This window comes from Phocoena phocoena, chromosome 1 (assembly GCF_963924675.1).
Source record: "Phocoena phocoena chromosome 1, mPhoPho1.1, whole genome shotgun sequence".
Classification (NCBI taxonomy): Eukaryota; Metazoa; Chordata; class Mammalia; order Artiodactyla; family Phocoenidae; genus Phocoena; species Phocoena phocoena.
In genome coordinates, this window is record NC_089219.1 from 166,452,819 (window position 1) to 166,477,710 (window position 24,892).

The window sequence follows — 24,892 nt, forward strand, 5'->3', positions numbered from 1 at the left end:
TTGAATTATCTGTGAGAAAAGGAGACCATTTAGGGGCCACTAAATGATGTGAAAAAGAATGGATGGGATTTAGTAACTGACTAGATACTGAGCTAGAAGAAGTCTGGGAGAACTGGCCTTTCTGACCGCAGAGGCAGCTGTGTCTTTACAGCTGTGCAACACACAGGAGTGAATTCATGGGATGGGGACCTTGTGGGGGCGGGAGTGGACGTGTTTGTACTTATCGTAAGGTAAGAATATCACAGCTTAAACAGTTTCATCTCTCAGCAAGTGAGAGCTGGGCGTATAGAAATGAATAAGATTTGATATCCATCCTCAAAGTATTGAGTCTAATGGAGGATTTTATTTATTTATTTATTTATTTTTCATTGTGAGAAATGCTGGAGGATTTTAGAATAAATAGGTATTGCTATTACAGAAGTAGGAAAAGAGTAAGTGCTGCCACACTTCTTGCTGTTTACTGAAGCTTGCTTCTGCCTTAGGGCTTTTGTACTTTTTCTGGAACACTCTTCCCCCATTATCTGCTTGGGCCGATTGATCACCTCCTTCAGGTCTTTGTCCAAATATTATCTCTGCGAGACCCTCTTTGTCCAGTTAAGTATGCTGTCCACTCCCACTCCCTCTACCTCAGTCTTGCAGATCCAACCCCCAATCCTGCTTAATTTTTTCTATAGTATTTATCACCATCTAAAGTACAATATATTTTATGTATTCATTTGGTTGGTTGTCTCTCTCCCCACTTGAATGTAAGCTCTTTGAAAACAGGGTATAGGAGGGGTTGTCTATTTTGTTCTCTACTGTATACGTAGTGTCCAGAGTAGCACTAGACTGTTATCAAGTAATTATTTATTTAGATATTATATAATTGTTGTATTCTAGTGAATGGCTTGATTCAGGAATATGCTGTGGGAGCATTAAGGAGTTGATGCCACAGTACTGTTGGAAGATTTAAGCAAATTATGTCAAAACTAAAATTGCTATCTAAAATATACATGATCAATTAAAAACAACTCCCTCTAGCAGGCCACCTCTTTCAGCACCCTGGGGGTACCTGCCCCCATAACTTAGGGTAGAGTGGCTGCCTAGAATCAGCTGTTTCACAGGATCAGTCCTGAGGCATTAATCCGGCACACAGATGCTCAATAAGTATTTGTTAAATGAATGGGTGAGTTTGAAGATAGGATAAGCCCTGTTAATCATCCTTTTTATGCCTTGTGTCAGTGCCTCTCAAGGTGTGGTCCCACATCCTTGCTGGTCTGCAATGAGATAAATAAAGAAATGGGGATTTAAAATTTAGGAATTTCGGGCTTCCCTGGTGGCGCAGTGGTTGAGAGTCTGCCTGCCGATGCAGGGGACATGGGTTCGTGTCCTGGTCCGGGAAGATCCCACATGCCACGGAGCGGCTGGGCCCGTGAGCAATGGCCGCTGAGTCTGCGCATCCAGAGCCTGTGCTCTGCAACGGGAGAGGCCACAGCAGTGAGAGGCCCGCGTACGGCAAAAAAAAAAAAAAAAAATTTAGGAATTTCATTGTGGTGTGACATCTTAATGATAGTTTTTATTTTATTTTATAAAAGTATTAGCCTGGAACAGATTGCGGGGGAAAAAACTAGTTCTTCACTCTAAATAGTTTGAGAAGCACTTGTTTCTGTCATGGATTGCTGTGGGGTTTCTGTGGGCCACTTATTTATGTGCTTTAAGGATATTTAAAACTTCCCCTTGAGAGCAGTCCTGTGTTACCTGTAGGCACCCTTGGAAACTGAGGTTATTCTCTAGAGAAAAATATTTGATAGGTTTTTTACCTTTACTAATAGAATGTCAACTCTTACCTGCTCATCTGATACCCAGAGCAGGGGGATTTTCCCTCAGTGGACAGATTTATGTCTCACTTTGTCTTAAAATGGTGCAATCATTTATGGGCTTAAAAAATTAAAATTTTTTAAAAATTAATTTTATTTATTTATTTAATTTTGGCTGAGTTGGGTCTTCGTTGCTGTGCCCGGGCTTTATCTAGTTGCGGCGAGCGGGGGCTACTCTTCGTTGTGGTGTGCGGGCTTCTCATTGCAGTGGCTTCTCTTGTTGAGGAGCACGGGCTCTTGGCACATGGGCTGAAGCGTAGTTGTGGCACACAGGCTCAGTAGTTGTGGCTTGCGGGCTCTAGAGTGCAGGCTCCGTAGTTGTGACGCACGGGCTTACTTGCTCCGCGGCATGTGGGATCTTCCTGGACCAGGGCTCAAACCCGTGTCCCCTGCACTGGCAGGTGGATTCTTAACCACTGTGCCACCAAGGAAGCCCTAGAAAATTAATTTTTTTGCCTAGGTTTTACAAAAAGTTTTTAAAAATAACTTTATTGAGGTATAATTTATATACAGTGAAATTCAGCATTTTATGTTTACAATTCAGTGAACTTTTAGTAAATTTACCAAGTTGTGCAGCCATCATTACAATCAAACTTTAGAACATTTCCATCACCCCACAAAGATCCCTTATGCACATTTGCAGTCATTCCATGTTCCCACCCTAACCCCAGGCAGCCGTTAATCTATATTCTGTCTCTGAAGATGAAATGAAACTTCTTCTGGACATTTCGCGTAAATTGAATCATGTGATATGTGATCTGTATGTGGCTTCTTTCATTTAGCATAATGTGTTTGAAGTTATCCATGTTGTTGTATGTATCAGTACCTTGTTCCTTGTTACTGCTGAGTAGTGTTGCATTGTATGGGTATACCACATTTTGTGTATCCATTCACTACTTGGTAGACATTTGAGTTGTTTCTACTTTTTGACTGTTATCATTAATGCTGCTGTGAACATTCACGTGTAAGCCTGGGTGCACGTATATTTTCATTCTTCTTGGGTAGAGATGTAGGAGTGGAATTCCTGGCTCATATGGTAAATTTATGTGTAATTTTTAAAGGGAAACTGGTTGGTCAACCTGGGTGCACCATTTTACATTTCTACCAGCAATATATGACAGTTCCTGTTTCTCTACATTGATAGCATTTGTTATTGTGTGTCTCTTTGACTATAGCCATTCTAGTGGGTACGTAGTGTACTTCACTGTGGTTTTCATTTGCTTTTCTCTTACGACTAGTAATACTGAGTGTCTTTTCTTATGATGCTTATTTTCCCTGTAAATCTTGTTTGTAAAGTGTCTCTTCATACCTTTTGCCTATTTTTAAATTGAGTTGTTTGTCTTTTCCCTATTGAATTAGAAGAGTTCTTTGTATTTTCTGGATATCAGTTCTTCATCAGATAGGATATATGATTTGCAAATATTTCCTCCAGCCTGTTGCCTAATTTTTAAAAACAGGATTCTGTTTGAATTTAACATCATTGTCTACTGACTGCTAGCATTTGAGCAGGAGTTTAGAGCTATATCCTTTCTTCTGACAGTGACCTGCTTAGGTTTACAGTCACTATTGGCATATTGTGTGTAGAACTTGTCAAATAAAGAAACTGTGCAACAGTGTAACTTCCCTGAATTCAGGGATGTGTAGTTGACATTGTTAAGTGTAGACTGTGATTCCTGAAGAGAACTCTACGTAGATGGTAGGCCAGCAAAAGTTAGAAAGGAAACCAAGTACGGGACAAGTATGGCTATGGCTGTTTCTAATTGTACTTACTCCTGTATAAAATCCATAGAGTGGGTCTATGAATGACATTTTAGGACAAATATTCTGGGGTTTCCAGTTTTGGGGGAAAAGAAATAAATGGATGGAAGCACTTTGATTAAGTAACATGGTGGAGCTATCCTGGCAAACGTTATGATTTTATGTAGGAGTTTCTTGCGTTATGATAAAGAGGATGCAGACCTTTCATAGATTAGATAGAGGTCATCATGTGAACTTTACTCTTGATCTTTAAAGACATGATTATATAGATTAGAACTTCCATCTAAGACTTTTTGGAAACTTGGTGAACTGTCTTTTGCAACGGCTTGGTGGGAAATCTAGCACTTGCTACCCTTTGTATCCCTGCCTCCGTTCCCCACCTAGGATAGTATAGTATGCTTGGGAATTATAGTTTAAAATTCTTTTGTAGTTACAAAATGTCTCACCAAAAACATCCTTTCAATTCTTTGTTTTCTTTTTTCCCCCTGCAAGTTTTTAAAAATTAAAATAAATATCACGTAACATGAAATTTATCACTGTAAAGTTGTACAATTTGTTAGTGTTTAGTATGTTCACAATGTTATGCCACCATCACCACTATCTAATTCCAGAACATTTCCATCACTCTCAAAAGAAACCCTTTACCTGATATGGGTCACTTCCAATTCTCTCATTTCCCCAGCCCCTGGCAACCACTAATCTGCCTTCTATCTCTATGGCTTTATCTATTCTGGATATTTCATGTAAATGGAATCATATAATATATGATCTTTTATATGGCTTCTTTCATTTAGCATAATGTCTTTGAGGTTCATTCATGTTGTAGCATGTATCAGTATTTCATTCCTCTTTATGGCCAAATAACATTCCTTTGAATGTGTGCGCCACATTTTGTTTATCCGTTCATCAGTTAATGGACATTTTAGGTATTTCCAGTTTTTGGCTAATCACGCATAATGCTGCTCCTGTGATCATTCGTGTACAGTTTTTGTGTGTGTGAGTGTGAACATGTTTTCTGTTCTCTTGGGAATATACCTAGGATTTTGAAACTGCTGGGTTATATGGTAACTCTATGCTTAACTTTTTTTTTTTTTTTTTTTTTTTTTTTTTTGCGGTACGCGGGCCTCTCACTGTTGTGGCCTCTCCCTTTGTGGAGCACAGGCTCCGGACGCACAGGCTCAGCGGCCATGGCTTAGGGGCCTAGCCGCTCCGCGGCATGTGGGATCTTCCCGGACCGGGGCACGAACCCGTGTCCCCTGCATCAGGGGACACTGCGCCACCAGGGAAGCCCCCTATGCTTAACTTTTTAAGGAACTGCCAAACTGTTTTCCACAGTGACTGTACCATTTTACATTCCTACCATCAGTTCCAGTGGTAGGGTTCCGATTTCCACATCCTTGCCAATACCCATTGTACTTTTTCTCCCTCTTTTTAAAAATTATACCCATCCTGGTGGGTGTGAAGTTGTATGTCATTGTGGTTTTAATTTGTATGTCCCTAATAACTAATGAGATGATATCCATGTACTTATTGGCCATTTTTATATATTCTTTGGAGAAATGTCTGTTCAATCAAACCTTTTACTCATTTTTAAATTGAGTTATTTTTCTTTTTATTGTTTAGCTGTAAGAGTTGAGCTTAGACTTGTAACACAGATCCATCCTTGAAAACTCATCCTAGGCCTAGCTGCTGTTAAGTATGATGATAACTGAGCAAACAGTGATTTCCATGTCTGATTGGTAGAGGATTTTCTTTATTTGCCATGAAAAATACGTTCAAAAGTATAATTTGATAGAGTATCATCACTTTGTCATGGCTGTAATTTGAACTAATCTTATCAGCAAATTAATGATAGACTGATAAAGTACCTCTGGCTGGTACTATTAATTGGTGCTCACTGGAGGTGTTTAAGCCAAATCTGGACAACTGCTCTTGGCTTGTTGTAGAAGAAATTCGTGTGTACTAAGGAAAGTTGAATTCGATGTCATTTGAGATTCTTTCCACCTCTATGATTCTGTTTTTGCTGTCTAGAGCTGAAATTTGTCCCAGTGAAATGGTATGAAAAGTATCTTATTTCCATTGTCATTGTATAAAGAGTTAGATTCTAAAGATAATGTAGATTTATACTTTGAAAACAGAAGAAAAGTGTTATTGTACTTCACTCTTTAAGAATTAAATTATTTTATCGTGTTTCACTTGAAATAGTTTGCTTTCCTTCAATTTTAAAGAATGTTTTTTTCTTCTTACAGATTAGCAAGACACCTACAAAAAGAGGCCCAAGCTCAACACAATAATTCTGAGTTCACAGAAGAACAAAAGGTACCATAAAATAATCTCTAGATACATCAGATTCCAAATGAAAAGGGTTCTGTCTTTTGAGTCCATTAAGCAAAAACAAACAACAAAAACTGTTATACTTAAGTACAAAGAATGATACTGATTATGCTTTGCTGAACATTAAGTAATTACTTTAGAGATACCACATGATTTACCATGTAATGAATTTCTTACTTAATAAATTTCTTTACTCAGCCATTTAGACATTTAGTGGAGACCATCCACACTTTGGTTGGGAAGGAAGGGGTACCAGAGACTGGAGTTTGATTGTGAGTAATTGCATCCCACCTCAGTACTTACTTAACTCAGAACTTCCTTACCTCCTTCTCCACCTCCTCTGAAAACAAACAAAAAAACAAAACAAACGAAAAACAAAAAAAGCCACCACTGAAAAATAATTAGTTCAAGTCAAGAATTTAGCATAAGAATCCATCAACAAAATAAATGCAAAAAGTTGCAAAATGTTTCAAGGGTGCTCTTTCTCCTTGAATTAAAATTTTAATGTATCAGATTGATTCCCTGTACTGCTAGAGATTGTGAAAAGTGGGATATTTTAAGAAGCCTTACTGTAAAACAGTGAGAAGAAATGGGAGGAAACAATTCTTATTTTTCCTGGCTCAAGGTATCTAATGTTAAGTTAAATTTTAATCTTGTAGATAATGAAAAAATTCATGTCAGCTTTCCTCCCATTTCTTAATACATTGTAAAAACTATGGTGACTTAATTTGCTTTTATTCTCTTTTTGTACAAGGAGTGGGAGTGGGAGTGATTCTTTGCACACTCTTCAAGTAAACCTAAGCAAATTGGTTTTAGTCCTTAGGCCTGTATTCATTTGATTCATCTTTATAAATCTTTGAAAAGAAAAAAACACCAAAAATTAGGGTCAGTCATATTTCTTACACAAGTTAGTATGTTTGCATTTTAAAAATATTTGGGGTCTGTTGAACCGGTTTGCAGGGCAGAAATAGAGACACAGATGTAGAGAACAAACATGTGGACACCAAGTGGGGAAAGTGGCAGGGGCAGTGGTGGTGGGACGAATTGGGAGATTGGAATTGACATGTATACACTAATATGTATAAAATGTATAACTAGTAAGAACCTGCCGTGTAAAAAAATAAATAAAATTCAAAAATCAAAAAAAACACAAACCTGCTGTACAAAAAAATAAATAAGATAAAATTTAAAAAAATAACTAATAAAACGTTTTTGGGTCTGTGTCATCTAGTGTATCTTTATTTTGTATTTTAAAAAGTAATAGAAGTTTTAAAATTTTAAAGTATATTTTTCTTTTTTCCTTAATAATTGCTAATATCCACAATAGATTTAGGAAACTTAGGATTTTAGCCCTGGAAAATAATTACCACAGAGGAATTGTCCGGTTTGCAAAAGGAAAGGAAGAAGGACTATATGCTTTATCACCTCTAAGATTTGTGAAATCTGTCTACGAATTGCTAAGGAAGTGATCAGCTGGCATCACAGATTTGGGAGTTTAAACATCTATGTTTTGAAACAATCTCAAATATCTGAGTATGTAAATTAACAGCTAACAAAGTGTGTTATGACTATAGAAACAAAATGAAAGCTTAGGAAATTAAAAAGTTTAATGACAGCCATATTTTAATCACCTGTTTGCCTTGTCTCCAACATCTGTTGCTTAGGTTTAGGTTCTATGAGCAACACGACCTCAAATATAAATTGATTTGACCTAAAACATACTAAAGTTTTTAAAAAATGTCATCAAGAAATGAGCTTTATCATATTCTGATGATTAGACTAACCAGAAAAAATTAGCTTTTTCTTAATTTTCTTTAACTTTCTAAGGATGAAGCTGGGATGTTTGACAGTGCTGTGTATTCAATCTTTAATTTATAGCTGTTCTTAGTAGGCACCCGGCTGCTGTCTTTTTTCAGCTTACACAGATCTCACCCTCCACAAGGCCCAGGAGGCACCATGACCTAAAGGAATGAGCCTGAGATCTGGAGTCAGAAGACTTGGTCTTGAATCCAGTCTCTGTCGCTGGGCCTTAATTTCCTTATGTATGAAATGAGGGATTAGATAACTCTAAATGATCTTGAAACGTATCCCTAAATCTTCAAATGACCTCCACCTTTGAGGTAGTCTGTTCCTCCTCCCCTCCTCGAGGTGTGATTTCTGAGGTATTTATTATTTATAAACCTGCTTAGGAGGCAAATGTGGCTGCCAGTAGTGACTACAGAGAGAGGTTGTGCCTGCCTCCCTATTCCTTGGGCTTGGAGAAGGACCCCCAAATCACTCTGTACTACATTATGAATATAAGGCAAGTCGTATGCATTTACAAATTCTTTAAAAAAAAAATTTCTTTAAAAATACAGGTGAAGCATTCACAACGAGCCAGAAACCTCATATTGGCATTGTAGGCCTTATTTCAATGTCACATAAGGAAAAACGTAGAGGCTCTAAGTTAATAAATGATTAGAAAAACAAAGATTTCCCAGACATTATCTGGAGAACATTGACTCTGAAAAATTAATAGATGTTATATGAACAGAGTTTGTGACTTGTCAGGGCTTTTAGTATGCTAACGTGTATGTTGGAGTTTTAAAGAGTTTGGGTAGTGGAGTATTTCTTAGATTTGTTGGCTTTTGAAAGTCTCCCTCCTCCTCCCTTTATAATATTTCATTGGGTCTAAAGAACATGTTATGGGAAATTTTGAAACCAACTGTTAGGTCTGCAAAATTAATTGAATGCCAGACCTGGCATGTAAGCCAAAGGAGAAGAAATTCGATTGTGTTTTCCTTAAAAGGGGAAAATGGAGAATGTTCCTTACATTATTCTAAGCAAAATTGTTCTATATGTTTTCTATTTGGAATTATATTCTTTATGCTTTTACTATTTTAAATGTTTTTGTAGCAGTGACAGGTTTTAGAATTATGCCAACCATTTAATAATTTGTGGAACTTTGAAAGAAGATTTTTAAAAACCACTGTATTTCTAAAGTGCTTTCTTTATGAAGCTTTCTACTGTTAGTTCACAGTAAGATTTCAAAAACATTTGATGAATAAATGCTTTGTTAGATCTTAAGTTATTGATATTTATTTGTATATGATTATTTTAAGATTAGAGGAATCCTATTTTTTTAGAGAATAACATATATATCTTCACAATATTTATTTTAAATCTGAAGAACTCTAAAGCAGAGCTACTGATCTCTCTAAAGTTTATTAGTTGATGGTAAAAAATCTTCATATGGCTTTTCTATTCAAAATATTCTGAAAGATTTCTGGTGGAAAAAAAAGCAAGTTTATAATTCTTATTTGATCTTCCCTCATGATCAGTTGACATAGCTTTCATTTCATTTCTTAATAGTTTTGTCATTATAACAACAGGGTTTAGTAGCCAAAAAATAGCTGCCAAAAGCTTTCATTCCGTTAAATTCCCTGCTTTGGTGTAGTAGATTTTCTCATGTAAGTTTCTGGACAGACTAGAACATCCTGTCTCATGATGCTTAGAAAGTTTTTCCCTGTTTTGAATCAAATTTAGTGGTAATGAGAATTCCAGCACTATATGCTTGTTTTACATTTTATAGGTCCCCACTTTCCACTGCCTCCTCCCTCTCTTCCTTTCTTTCCTCCCCACCCCCGCCATCTAAAGAGTAGACGACTGGCTGTCTAAATGTAAAAAATTAAGTCTGGATTGAGACTCTACTACTTTAACAATGTGTATTTTTTCAACATATTTCTCCTTGATATGTTTTAGCAAAATTACTTTTGCTCTTTATTTGTATATTTCTATTTCATCTTTTCCTTTCACCACTCTTTTTGAGTTGTCCATTTCCCTAGCAAGTGACAAAGTAAAGTAGGCAGTATTCTGAAAATGACAACATTTTCCATTTCTATACCACAGTAGGTATAAGCAGTTAATTTGAATGAAGTGCTAATTATTTAAATCTTTCTAAAATTAAACTTCACTTTGAGTGCTTAGTCTTAATGTGTATTAGTTAATAGTCAATATTTATATTCTGACACATATGACTTTGTGCTTCTTAATAATTTTTCTGAACCATTTCTTTCTAAGAAAGTTGAAATAATTACAGTAGCAAGCACTTGATTTTGACATCAATAAATGCTGCATGTTTTGCTACAGCTGAAAATGATAGTGTTTCACTCCTTTTTTAATACTGATGTTGGGTGTGGTCCCTTAAAATAGTTATGAATAATGCTTATTGGTATTTTGCCATAGTTCAGTAGATTCTGTGTAAAAAACTGTTGCTTCTGCTTAACTTGAAGAAATATTTAAATTTAAAATAGATTATTAGTGGACTTACAGTTGTTAAACTACATTTTACCTTAAATGTTAAAAACATCAAATCAGATGGATTGTATAGTGAAGAAGGAAAAGGAGTTAACTAGTATTTTTAAAGACTTACTGGTACGTGTCCTTTAATACAGACAACCCTTTTTCAAAACCATTTTTTAAAGAACATAAAAAGTATGGCCAAATGGTATTAAAATAAGTGTATTACTTTGTTGTATATATTGCTATTGTATAGAATATACTGATGTCCAGGGCAAGTTGCTTAACCTGTCTTCTGTTTTCACATCTATAAAATAGTTGTATCTAACTCATAGGGTTGTAGTCAGGATTAAATGACGTAATGTGTGTAAATCACTTAGCAGAGTCTGTCATTTAGTAACTGCTCAATAGTTGTTAGCTATTACTGTTACTATGTAATTATATTTATAGTTAAAATTATTTACTAGTTTTGTCAGATTTGAGTGATATATATGAACAATGATCTGAGGTTATTAGATTTTATGTAGAAAAGATTGTTGCTGGTTGCTCCACAACAGCTCTTTAAGAGGGTAAATAAATCTGTGATTATCTTGATTCCTTTTGCAGCAGTTCTATTAAATATAATATTTAAATGTAAAATTTCAAAATAAAATTTGACATTTTATAAACTCTTATATTAAGATTAAAAGACATTTTTAAATATTGTGGAGATAGTTAAATATTGTTACTTGTTCCTTGACCAAGAGTCATGTCTTTTGCTCAGTCGTGGTTTATTTATTTATATATTTTTAAATTAAAAAAAATTTTTTATTGAAGTATACTTGATTTACGATGTTGTGTTAGCTTCTGGTGTACAGCAAAGTGATTCAGTTATACATATTGATATATATATCAATATATACATATTCTTTTTCATATTCTTTCCCATTATGGTTTATAACAGGATACTGAATATAGTTCCCTGTGCTATACAGTAGGACCTTATTGTTTATCTGTTTTACATATAGTACTTTGCTAATCCCCAGCTCCTAATTTATCCTTCCCCCTTTCACCTTTGGTAACCATAAGTTTGTTTTCTATGTCTTTGAGTCTGTTTCTGTTTCATAAATAAGTTCATTTGTGTCATATTTTAGATTCCATAAGTGATATCATATGGTGTTTGTCTTTCTCTTTCTGACTTACTTCACTTAGTATGATAATCTCTAGGTCCATCCATGTTGCTGCAAATGGCATTATTTCATTCTTTTTTATGGCTGAGGAGTATTCCACTGTATATATATACCACATCTTCTTTATCCATTCATCTGTTGATGGACATTTATTTACCTTGCTTCTGTGTCTTGGCTATTGTGAATAGTGCTGCTGTGAACATTGGGGTGCATGTATCTTTTCTAATTATAGTTTTCTCCAGATATATGCCTAGGGGTGGGATTGCTGGATCATATGGCAACCCTATTTTTAGTTTTTTAAGGAACATCCATACTGTTTGCCATAGTGGCTGCACCAATTTACATTCCTACCAACAGTGTAGGAGGGTTCCCTTTTCTCCACATCCTCTCTAGCATTTGTTATTTGTAGAATTAGTGTTTTATTTTGTGAACTATCCCAGCTGTTTATGGTCCACGTGATAATTGCGTAGTGCCATCTAGCCTGGGTGCCAGGTACCAGGACAATAGTTGTTACTCCTCTTTGCTCCTCATTTATCTTCCAAAGAAAATTGATGAAAGAGAAAACCACCAAATCTAATTGACTAAACTTTTGCAGGTCGTCAGTATATATAGAAAAACATCCTTTTTTTTTCCAGAATATTTTTTTTGTGAAGGCATTGCAAATATTGTACATATATACTTCACTTTTATTGTCAGGATTTATTCCTTTTTATTAGGAAGGATTTAAAAATCTTGATGGGCATAATTCAGCTGCTGCCTGCTCTTGCAGATACTTGTTCTATGGGTCTCCTTTTCATTTCAACCCTAGTCATTCATGTTCTTGTTCTGATTACTGTTTACATAGACAGTTGAAATAACCTGATTGATCTTACCTTTAGTCTTTTCCCTTTTCTCCTTCACCCTATGGATACTCTTATCACAACAGTCTTATTATTTTTTTTTTTGTTTTTGCGGTACACGGGCCTCTCACGGGCCCAGCCGCTCCGTGGCACGTGGGATCCTCCCAGACCGGGGCACGAACCCGTGTCCCCTGCATCGGCAGGCGGACTCTCAACCACTGCGCCACCAGGGAAGCCCACACAGCAGTCTTCTTAAAGGGCAAATCTGATAGTCATTCTTCTGTCCAGAAACTATCTGTATGATTTATTGCTAAAGTAATAACAGATTTTGCAGCTGGTCCTAGAAGGTCCCCTTTATAATGACCTCCCTCCCCCAACACACGCATTTCACATTTCAAACCTTTCTCCCCCTGCTTCAGTTTGGGACTTCAGACAACTGAACCATGACAATTTTCCTAGTACGTTAGTTTTAGAAATCCTCCCAGTCACTGGGGCTTGAATCCTAATTCCGATTCTTGTCCTGTTTCTCCAGGACATATTACCGCTTAGCTCGCTGAAGCCCTATAGAATCAAGTGCCTCTGCTTTATGTTACAGTGATTCTGAATGTGTCTTATATAATAGAAACATGCGCTTATTAAAGACAGGTACTATGCCTTATCACTTGTATCCATTTTATAGCTCAGATCTGACTGTAAAATTTACCACCATTTATCACAAGTATTGATTCTGCTTAGTATTGTTGATATATTTAATTGAACAAGTCGAGATTGGATTTGAGTCAAAATTAAATTAACCACTGTGCTAACTTTCAGATATTTTTGTTTTTAAGTCTTTTAGTGGATATCAGACTTTATGGAGAAGAAGAAAAGGTAAAGCTTAGGAGGGAAGATGCTTGAAGTCCTTTTCATTGCCCTTTAAATCATATCTAAAGCTATCATCAAAGCAAACTTGATTTAAAATTGGTTTTGGCACATTAGGTTAGGAACGAATATATACTCACCTTCTCTGCCCGATCCCAGACCTTTACCTCCTGTTTCTCGCCTCCAAAGTCTGCAAGATGCTAAAAGAAGTAAAATTTAACTTATTTTTTAAAATTATAGATTGCTTATCAATGAAAATTAACTTGATGATTTGGACAACTAACAGTTATGATATATTTGGTATTTATAGCTTTTTCTTTTTCCTTCAGAAAACCATAGGCAAAATTGCAACATGCTTGGAATTACGAAGTGCAGCTTTACAGGTAAATAGGTTCCCCCCCTCCAACTTTTTAATATAAGGAAAAGAAATTATTGTGAACTATTCTGATAAAATATTAGCATTCATGCCAAAAGCAGTATTGTCTCACAAAGGTTTTATAACAATAAGAATTGGTGGGTTAAACTCATATTAAAAGATTTAGTTCATATTATATAAACTGTAAAAATAAAAGATATGACTTCAATTTTTTTTCTGTTATTTTTAGCCTGAATGTTCCAAAAAACACAAAAACAAAAACCAGTTTGGAATTTTTTTTTTTTTTTTTTTTTTTACCCTGAAAGCAAGAAATAGATTCATTTATTTTGGCCACTTTTTGAATATGTCGTCAACCACTTAAAAGACATAGGGTGCAGTGAAATCTTTGTAATAAAAATATGTAATACGCATGTTTTAAATTCAGTCCACACAGTCCCAAGAAGAATTTAAACTGGAGGATCTGAAGAAGCTAGAACCAAGTAAGTTTTGTTTTATATTTTTTAGTGATACTCCTTTAGAAAAATATTTGAGCTGTTATGGATATTAAGGTTATTTAGCAGAGATGCTGATTTGAGTCATTTCTGTTAATATCTAGTCCTATGTAATTTTTTTGTGCTTTTATAATTCCTATAATATTTATAGTAATTATTCTTTGGTTCACTTTCATTATAGAATATGAAAAATTATTTGATTCTATGTCGTACCTCATCTATCTGTTTTAGACTTTATTTTGTTTTAATCTCTTTAATAAGACTATAATTAAATTACTTCGGTAAACATTTACAGTAGAGTCTACTGGAAAATATAAATTTATAGTCATTGATGCCTATTTATACAGCATGTCACTGAAAACTGCAGTCCAGCTGTTTGGTCTGCTCTATAAAATATTTCCTTGTTGTCCTCATTTTCCTTCCTGAAAGTTTTTTTGAGATAAACAATTCCTTCAAATATTTTGGTGGTTAGGTTGCTGCTAGATGAAGCTTTTTTGCTGGTTCAAATGAATGTTCTCTTAGAGGAAATGTTTGAAATATAAGCAAGGGCACAAGTATTGAATATCACCACAGTCAATTTTAGGACATTTTTATCACCCCATAAAGAAACCCTTTATCCGTTAGCATTCAGTCATTTCCCTCCAGCTTCCCCCAATTCCCAGCCCTAGGCAACCACTAATCTACTTTTTGTCTCTATAAATTTGCCTGTTCTGAACATTTCGTATAAATGGAATCATATAATGTATGGTCTTTTGCAACTGGCTATATATAAGATTATTTTAAGAAAAGCACATTGATGGCTTTAAAAAAAAAGATTTCAGCTGCAGTTAGGATGTCTGAGTTATATAATGTTTCTAAAGAAAATCATAACGTTCACTTTTAAATGATAAGAATAATTAGGATTTGGGATCCTTACCTAGTCACTATTTTCCATTTCTTTTCAGTTTGTTTCCAAATAAAACTTAAGAACCTGTTAGGTATGTAGGGTGACTGTAAAGTTTGTAAACGCTTATACTCAGATGTTTATTATCTCTTTCCATAGACTCGCTCAGTTATTCCTCCTATGGCCTCATAGACCTTCTCGTTGGTAATAACGGTTGCCATTTTTTCGAGTAGCAGCAGTATGCCAAGCTCTCAGATAAATCGTCTCAACGGCATTTTGCTTACTGACTCTTGCCCGTGATCTTACAGCTTGTAAATGCCAGAACCGGATTTTGACCAGGGTTCTAAGTGATCTCAAAGCCTGCATTCCTACCACTGCACTCTGTTATTAATACTTGGAATGGTGCAGTATTGGCAACAATCCTAAATAGCATGGTTCTTCAGGTCAAGTTCCTGAGAGATTTTTGGCCCGTATCTTAGTGGAAGATTGGACTAAAATCTGCATTAGTCTTCTACTTTGTTTATTTGTTTATTTTTTATTTTTTTTAAGATTTGGTGTGCAAATGGAAAGGAAAGAGTATTATTGGGATTCATTTTGTTATAGTTTGAATTTATATAATTCTTCTCATTTGGACTTCTCCCTTCCTGGTACTTATTATTTTTTTAGATGATTTTAATTTGCTGTTGCCTCTAAAAGGAACATAAATGTGTATATTGTATCTCAGTAGGATATGCTCTGTAATTAATTTTGAATTTATAAAATCTAGGCACTTGTTATGAGTTAATTATTTTATCGGAATTAAACATTTTCTATAAATTGGTGTTTGACTATATTTCAGATTCAGTGTTCTTAGTCAAGCTGACCTCTGCCTCTTCTAAGAATGTTAAGGAAAGGAAAATTAATGAATGACTGTGTCTTTCAACATGTTAGTCCTAGTTGGTTTATTTTGCTAATGTATTTTTCCTTTCAAAGTTTTAAAAATATAATCCTGTCTGAAATTCATACTAAAACTAAGATCTTGAAAGTACTAGTTACTTGATTTTCTTATGTTAATCCTTAGTAGCAGAATACTTCTTACTCAAACTTGTCCCCCCGTGACAACCCCATAAACTGTAAAGTTCCCTTCCATTAATTCATCTTTGAAAGACCCGAAGAAATCCCACCTTTCTCTGAAAGCTTTCCGTGCTTTCCCTAGCCATAATTAAACTCTACTTCATGTCCTTTCTAGGAGCACTTTTTATAGCCACCATTGTAGTCTTCCCTGTATTTTTCTCACTTATATTTATTTCTCTCCTCAAGAAGATTGTAAATAGCCTCTGTATTTTCCCCACAGAGCCTCATTCAACGCTCTGCCTATAGTTTGAACGCGGCAGATTTTTAAGTTGAATGTCTTCAGGGAATCTTCTCACATAATTAAAAAAACAACCTTTCAGATGGGAAGCACTTGCTCATTTTTGCCTACCACAAAAATGAAAAATGTCAGCCACAAAAGAAGAATACATCTGGGGTGTGTGTCTGTGAGATTTTTAGAGTGTCAGCTTCAGGAGGTTGCAGGGCCTGCTCCATGACAGCAGGCTGAGAGTGCTGAGTTCTTACCAGTAGAGCGTGGGCCTGTGTGTGTGATTTCTACTGGATGAGCCAGTTAGACCCCAATGGTTGTAGACTCCATGCTCATGATAATACCTTCCATGGAATTATAAACTTGCTTCTCTCTTCTCTAAATCCTCCTAAAATATTAATATTAGTGTCAGAAGAAAAATCCTATGTAAAGTTTATGTAGAACCCTATTTTAAAAGGACGTTAGAATCCCTGTTATTCCATAGTTGGTGAAAATGGAAACCTATCCTACATTTACAGAAAGGGAGAAAGGAGCTGTTATTTTTCTCCCAAAGTTATTCACACAAATTAAATATCTGATATACTCTATACTTATAAATACAAAATAAAGGAGAGGCTATTACTGCAAAACAGACATTTCCTTTTCAAAGTATTGATACCTAAGGAAAGAAAATACTGTTTAATTCTTCTATTATAATACAAATTTAAGATATTCTTAATGACTAATATGATTTTCAACTTTTTAATTGATGTTGTTTTGTACATATTTTAAGGTTTGATTTTTCCCTTTTATTATTAAAATGTGATCATTTCTGATATACATGATCTTTTTTTTTTTGTGTCACCCATTCCCTGTTCTCAATATCTAGCATAATACTGTGTAAGTGATTAATTCAGGGGTCCCCAACCCCTGGGCCGCAGACCAGTATTGGTCTGTGGCCTGTGAGGAACCGGGCTTCACAGCAGGACGTGAGTGGCCGGCGGTGAGCGAGCGAAGCTTCATCTCCCGCTCCCCGTCGCTCCCCATCGCTCGCATTACCACCTGAACCATCTCCCCTCCCTCACCCCCGGTCTGTGGAAAAATTGTCTTCCATGAAACCGGTCCCTGATGCCAGAAAGGTTGGGGACTGATGAATTAATTGATATTTGAGTTGAATGAATAGCTTACAAGGAACATTCATGCACCAAGCTTAGAGAGGATAGTCTTATAATTTTAAAAATAGTCCTTCTTAGTGGGATCTGAAATAATAGGATTCTAGTCAGCCAGATAGGGAAAACTATGGAGAAATAAATTACCATATAGTAATGTAGAATTATACTTTTATGGTACTTTAAATGTTCCCATGCAATGTCATATACTGTGTTATTTAATTTAATTTTCTCAACAGTCTGGGAAGGAAATGGTATTCTGGTTTTAGAACTGGGGAAACGGAGATTCAGAGTAGTTATGTGAATGCTCAAGTCATTAACATCGTCGTAGGGCTAAGATCTGATTTCAGAGCTTTTGCTACTTCCCCCTTGCTTATCAGACTTAAGCTCTACGGTCCATTCTATTCCTTGAACAAGCTCCTGCTCCAGAGCCTTTGTTGTTGCTCTAGCTTGTTCTCTAATTCTTGGAGAGCCCTTGCCCCAGAGCTACTTGTGGACATTTCCTCTCATCCAGGTCATGGCTCAAATGTCTTCTAGTAATTCAGGTTTGAGAGGCCTACCCTGTTCACCTCAGCTGAAGTTATCCCTCTATTCTACGTACACAAGCATCCTCTGTGTCCTTCATTACACTAATTGCAGTCTTAACATTATCTTGTTTATTTGTTGCCTTATTATTGTCTGCTTTTCTGACTAGGATCTAAGATCCACATATGAGGGCAAGAACCCTCTGTCTCTATCACTGCCATATCTTTAGCACTCAGTGCACGTTTGTTGAGGAGAAGAAAAAGAGAGGAAGAATGAGGGTAAGAGTTGGAGAGGGAGAGAGAATAAGAATGAGTGAGAATCTAGACCCAAGTCTCAGACTTCTTTCCCCGAAGGGCTTAGTAGGAGTGCATATGTTAGAAGAAGTCTAATAAACACATCCAACTCCGATTGGAGTAAGGCATATAATTGCAACCTGTACACAGGGATTTCCTTTTTGGGGATGACAACTCCATACCTATTTTAGCTCTCAACTGCAGGACTCCAAACTTAGCGAGACTGAATAAGTTGAGTATAAAATCATAGAAATATTTTGGGTTGCCCAATTAATGCTATTACTTCACCTTCATATAGTTGCAGGTAGTTACTGGGAATCCATGAGACCAGATATGAAGCACTAAGTTACATATAGCACCTCTCTTTAAGTTTACATGCCAGGATATAGTCATTGACCACAACCGTAATACAGGAGGTGGTACCATGTTGTTTGAAGACTTCTCTTGGGGATAAATCCCTCTTTGTGTTTGTGTGTGTGTGTGTGTGTGTGTGTGTGTGTGTGTGTGTGTGTATGTAAGAATATATGTACATATATGTATGTATATATTACACATTTGTAATAAACTATGGTAAAATGCATATGAGAATTATAACCTCACTACTATAAACTTTACCAGTTTTATGGAGTTGAGGGGAAGTCTAATCAGGACGTAGAATAAGATATGCTCATGTCCCTCTCATTGGTCATCTTTGACACCAATCTTTTAATTTAAATACTCCAGGGAGGAGTTACTCTCTTCTCTGGTGCCCCATGTCTCACCTAGGACTTTGTACATAGAACTATTTCGGGGTTCATCTTCCATAAGGACTCTGAGACTCTAGAAGTAACTCTCCTTGGAGGTCTAACAATACTCTGAAATTACTGGTACTTGGAGTATGGATATTTTCATTTTGCTAAGATAGTCAATGGTTTATGGCTCTGGATGATGATAAGATTGGGAATTTTTAAAAAAGTATTAATAGGCATAGTAAAATTTACTAAAAATCAGTCGTTGACAATAAAATTGTTTATTTTGATTCATGAGATAATTCATATGTCTTTCTCTTTTTATTCTAGTCCTAAAGAATATTCTTACATATAATAAAGAATTCCCATTTGATGTTCAGCCTGTCCCCTTAAGGTAAAATAAATAAGCACCAATATTTGTCTTCTTATTCTATCATCTTATTTTATACCTATTTTTCAGAGATTTCTGGATGTTTTATATCAATGTTGGTATACTGATATCATTAGTAGTAACATATTAGCATTTTATGTCAGCATTTTTTATATCAACATCTTACCTAGGAAATGAGTAGCTATGAGGCTTCTCTAGTATATTTAGTTTTGTAGCTCACTCTTTTTTCTGTCCTTTTGCATGTAGAAGAATTTTAGCACCTGGTGAAGAAGAGAATTTGGAATTTGAAGAAGATGAAGAAGAGGGTGGTGCTGGAGCAGGGTCTCCTGATGCCTTTCCTGCTAGAGTTCCTGGTGAGTATCACTTGTTAAAAATATACATTACTTAACTCAATACAAGGCCAAGGTGTTTGGAACTTATTTTGGTATTTGCTAGTAGAGAGTAAAACCTCTTCAGGGTTCATGCCAATCTTAAGCAAATGGTCATGTTTTGGGCAGTAGCTGTTTTATAAGTATAGTCTGAAAGTATCTTACTGTCTGTTTTGGGGTTCCAAAGACCACCTTCGCGTTTGGAGATTCACTAGGAGGACTCACAGGACTCAGCATGTGATTGTACTCACAGCTGTGATTTATTCCAGAGAAAGAATACAAAAACAAAGTCAGCAAAGGGAAAAGGTGCATGAGCGAAGTCTGGGGGAAACCAGGTGCAAGCTTCCAAGAGTCCTTTTCCAGTGGAGTCACATAGCTTGTGCTTGATTCCTCTAGTGCCAGGTTGTAATGACACATGTGAAGTGTCCACTAGGGAAGCGGGATGCGCGTTATAGGCTCCATGCCCAGAGCTGTTACTGGCGGCTGATCACATAGACACCCTCTGCCTAGCACTGACCAAAATTCCAGACTCCTAGAAGGAAAGCAGATAATTCAGCATAAACCATGTTGTTTGTAAAAATAACTTAGGCATAGTGACCATTCTTATCAGGGGATAGTAGGAACCCTCATAAATCCAGATTCCCAGACTCTAGTCAGGGGTCGACCTTGTACTCAGGCCTTTCTAAGAGTAACAGTCTCAGACCTGCTATGTTAACTCTTTTCTGTACACTGTTGTAAGTACTTCTTACAATTAATCAAATTGTGGTCATTAAAACTGGACCCAGGGAGAATGAATACTAAGCAAATGCCCTTTTCTTCCCATCTTGTTTTAGGAAAGCAAATAACATATGGCAAGGCTTTTTTGTTTACAGAAGATCTTCCCTCTCTGTCAGTAACCTAGGCCACCCTGGATAAATTTCTTGCTTCTCCCAATTACTGTTTTATTCTGTTCTGTTCTTATACAGTACACAGTTTTCATTTCTGGTAAACTATAATAGTTCACTTTAGTGTACTATGCTGATATATTGTGATGTATTTTAAAATAGATGCCAGAAGCTTTAAAATACAGCTAGATACAATTTATGTATTATCCTGATAACTTTCTTGGTAATAAAAGTACAGGCAGACCTCGGAGATGCTGCAGGTTTGGTTCCAGACCACCGCAATAAAGTGAGTATTGCAAGAAAGCGAGTCACACAGATTTATTGATTTCCCAGTACATATAAAAGTTACGTGTACACTATAGTCTGTGTTAAGCGTGTGATAGCATTATGTCTAAAAAAACAAGGTACATACTTTGATTAAAAATATACTTTATTGCTGGGACTTCCTTGGTGGTCCAGTGGTTAAGAATCTGCCTTCCAGCGCAGGGGACTCGGGTTCGATCCCTGCTCAGGGAACTAAGATCCCACATGCCGTGGGGCAGCTAAGCCCGCGCGCCGCAACTACTGAGCCCGTGTGCCACAACTAGAGAGCTCACTTGCTGCAACTACATAGCCCACGTGCTCTGGAGCCCATGCACTGCAACTACTGAGCTTGCACGCTCTGGAAACCACGCTCCACAACTAGAGAGGAGCCTGGGTGCCACAGCCAAGACCCGACACAGCCAGAAATAAATAAATAAACAAATATTAAAAAAAGAAAAAAACTTTATTGTTAAAAAAATGCTAGCCCTCATCTGAACCTTCAGCTAGTTGTAACCTTCTTGCTGGTGGAGAGTTTTGTCTAACGTTGACGGCTGCTGACTGATCAGGGTGGTGGTCGCAGAAGGTTGGGGCAGCTGTGGCACCTTCTTAAAATCAGAGCACAGTGAAGTTTGCCACCTAGGTTGACTCTTCCTTTCACAGTTTCTCTCTAGCATGCAGTGCTATTTAATGGCACTTCACCCATAGTAGAACTTCTTTCAAAATTGGTGTCAAGTCTCTCAAACCTTGCCACTGTCTATCAACTAAGTCTTTGTAATGGTCTAAATTTTTTGTTGCCATTTTAACAGTCTTCACAGCATCTTCACCAGGAGTAGATTCCATCTCAAGAAACCACTTTCTTTGCTCATCTGTACGAAGCAATTCCTCATCTGTTAAAGTTTTTTGAGATGGCAGCAATTCAGTCACATCTTCCGGCTCCACTTGTAATTCTAGTTCTCTTGCTATTTCCACCACATCTGTGGCTCCAGTGGTGACATCAAGATCAGTGATCACAGATCACTGTAACAATAATGAAAAAGTTTGAAATATTGCAAGAATTATCAAAATGTGACAAAAGAGACATGAAGTGAACAAATGCTGTCAGAAAAATGGCGCCAGTAGACTGGCTTGCTTGCTTGACACAGTGTTACCACAGATGTTCAGTTTGTAAAAAACGAGATACCTGTGAAGTGCAATAAAGTACTACAGTAATAACAGTGATATTCCAGTGTTTATAATGCCCCTTGGGGAGGAGGCATTATGTATATGTGCTGCCGAAGCGAGCACTAGGGGAGGAGGCATTATGGAGTTGAAGCAGCATAGACTTGAACCAACAGACACTGGGCTTGAGTCTAATCTCTGTCCATTACTAGTTGCACCTATTCTTAAACCAGTTTAACCTCAATTTCTTTATTTATAAAATGGGATGATAATCATGCCTACTCATAAGGTTCCTGTGAAGACTAAACAAGGTACAGCATATAAAGCTTTTAGCACAGTACCTGTCACATGCTGAATATTAGTGAGGTGATTATTCTCATCATCATCATCTTTCAATGGAGATAACAATACCTACACTATAGGATTACTGGGACAATTACTGTAGATGGTAGCTCTTACTGTTAATAATGTTTCTTTGGTATAGGGCATTATTCCTAATGTACCTTGCTTTATGAAAAAAGAGATGTATTTTTCTTGTTTTTGTCATATATGTAGGAAATTTCAAAATTGCTGAGATGGTGAGAGAAATTATCTCGCTGTTTTACTAACTGAATAGTTGTTATTCCCTTTGCAAACCACATATTATCATTGCCGTAGCTTCCAGTACTATAAATTTCTATCTGACTTGGTTGTTTGCTCACTTGCTGTACTTCTGTAGCAAACAAGATCTTTAAAGCAGATGATGTAAGCCATGAAACATACAGATCAAGGTTTTTATGAGGTTCAGTTTGCTGAGTTGAAAAGAAACTTCTGCCATAAATTAAATCCATTTGCTATGTAAGAGTAAGCCCAAACTGAATAGATTTTTGTAAACTGATATAGCATTGTGATATTTCATTTCAGAGGTACAGAAGGCTTACTGAACCCTTCTATTCTCTGAATTTCTTTTTTGAACGAGTACATGTAGTTTAATTAGCTGTTTTTAGTTTGGGGTCATTATTGTCCACGACCTATAGGTGTCATTAAAAAATGACTCGTAAAATTATATTCATTGACATCATCAAAATAACAAGATGGCATTTAACCTTTAACTTAACTGTAAAGCAGGAAACGTTTTATTTTCCTTGTTATTCTGAGAGAATCCAAGATTTTAGTTATGCCTAGGCTGTGTTTGCATTTGGTGGCAAGATAGTTCTGGGAATTGTTGTGACTTTTAATTTATTATCTTTGTTTTTATATAAGTTACTGAATTGTAAGTTTGTTGTGACTTTTTTTGAAAGTCACGTTTATTGAGGTGTCACTTACATATACAACATTCACCCTTTTTAGTGTGCAGGTTTATGCGTGCTGACAAACGCCTACAGGTCTGTAACCAGCACCACTGTGAGGCTGATGAGGAATAAGGTATGGTGTGCAGATGTGGTAGGACCCAGAATCGTTTTTTCCCATTTAAAACTGAAAGCGACTTTTTAGCCAGCCTTTAATGGGGGGAGGGGGGGAGGTAGATATTATCTTACCTTTTTTGATATTAATCTTTTTCCTTTTCAAAATGTAAAAAACTCATATGGCAAACATCATAAATTTTTGTTAAATAATTGGATTAAGCCAAAGTAGGATTTAATTCTTCTAAAGGTAGGCTTGGTAGATTTCATTTAAATCAAGGATATAAATTTATAACGTGTTTTTTATGGCCTAAAAATGTATTGACATTGCTGAATATAAAGCTCTTAAAATCATAAGCCCAATAAATATGAATAAAAAATAGCCAAGACACAATTTTCAAGATTTTAAAAAACATTTTTTTACTGAATGACATGATTAAACTCAAACATAGGCTTAGCAGGTTCAAAATTATACAAATGTGTTGGTTTTTTGAGCTCTTATATAGGCTTAAATATGCATAAAACATGTTTATTTTTGAAACTAAAAATAAAGAATGAAATTTACCTCTTCAGCGTGAAACCTGTGCTTGGCTTTTCCTGCACAAGTACTCAATTCTGAGTTGAACTTGAGAAATAAGCAAACATGAATTTCATTTTCAGTTGAAATGAAGTTTTTTCTTGCTCACACATATAAGAAGTTGAAAATTGCAGCAAAATGTTCATTGCTTTCCTATGACTATCAGGGCATCCTTCTTTCACAGAAATCCAGAGCATGCCTAGGGGCACAGCGGTGAAATATCATCTCAAGGGTATGGTTAGACCACAGCTCACTAAGTTCTTTTTCTTCTCCCAAAATCTCAAGTTCTCAGGCTGTGCAGAGGAATCAGAGAAAGTGTTCCTCACCCAGGCATTTATTAGTATGTAAAGGGAAGGAAAATAACTCTTTGATTTTGTTCTCTTGTTCTCCAGACTGGTTTTTAATAAGATGTAAGACTTATTTATATTTTCTCTCTCTCTCGAGCCCAAGTAGTCATGGAAATATTTCAGGATTTCCTTTTAAAGTTAATTCTTTTTCTTTTAAATCCAAGAATCCTGTCACTTGAAGTTAAAGGGCTTTCTTCAGAGCTTTGCAGAGACTGGTTCATATGAAATGTCTGTTAAGTATGCTACCTCCTTCAGCCCTCATCTTCAAAGCACCCGGCAACATCTGGCCTCCTTTCTTGAAAGTACTCTGGCAATTCAACCTTGCAACTCAGACACCTGTGGGGAACTCTCCCTTGCTTGCTGTAGGGAATGATGGATTGCCCTTTTTAAACTAGCATTTCTACATGAAGCACATGCCCACTGACTCCTTCTAGACTTTTTGGATGTGTGTTTATTATTTTTTTTTCCAAAATGTGATAGTGACACTGATATACTCTTTATGTATGCAAACAACTTCAATGAGCTATAATTTTAATTTCATAGACCTAGATACAATATTATTTAAATGATAATGGCCCCTAAGATTTTTTTCAAACTTTTAAAG

At 36.2% G+C, this 24,892-nt stretch overlaps 1 protein-coding gene across 1 annotated transcript in view; it reads left to right on the plus strand.

Annotated features, from left to right (window-relative positions):
* AIDA (axin interactor, dorsalization associated) overlaps positions 1–24,892 on the plus strand; it is a 41,380-nt gene that overhangs the window by 2,332 nt on the left and 14,156 nt on the right. Inside the window, exons 2-6 of the mRNA XM_065872575.1 lie at positions 5,864–5,933; positions 13,425–13,478; positions 13,896–13,950; positions 19,209–19,272; positions 19,516–19,622. Of these exons, the coding sequence (XP_065728647.1) occupies positions 5,864–5,933; positions 13,425–13,478; positions 13,896–13,950; positions 19,209–19,272; positions 19,516–19,622 (350 nt within the window). The remainder of the gene's footprint in view (positions 1–5,863; positions 5,934–13,424; positions 13,479–13,895; positions 13,951–19,208; positions 19,273–19,515; positions 19,623–24,892) is intronic.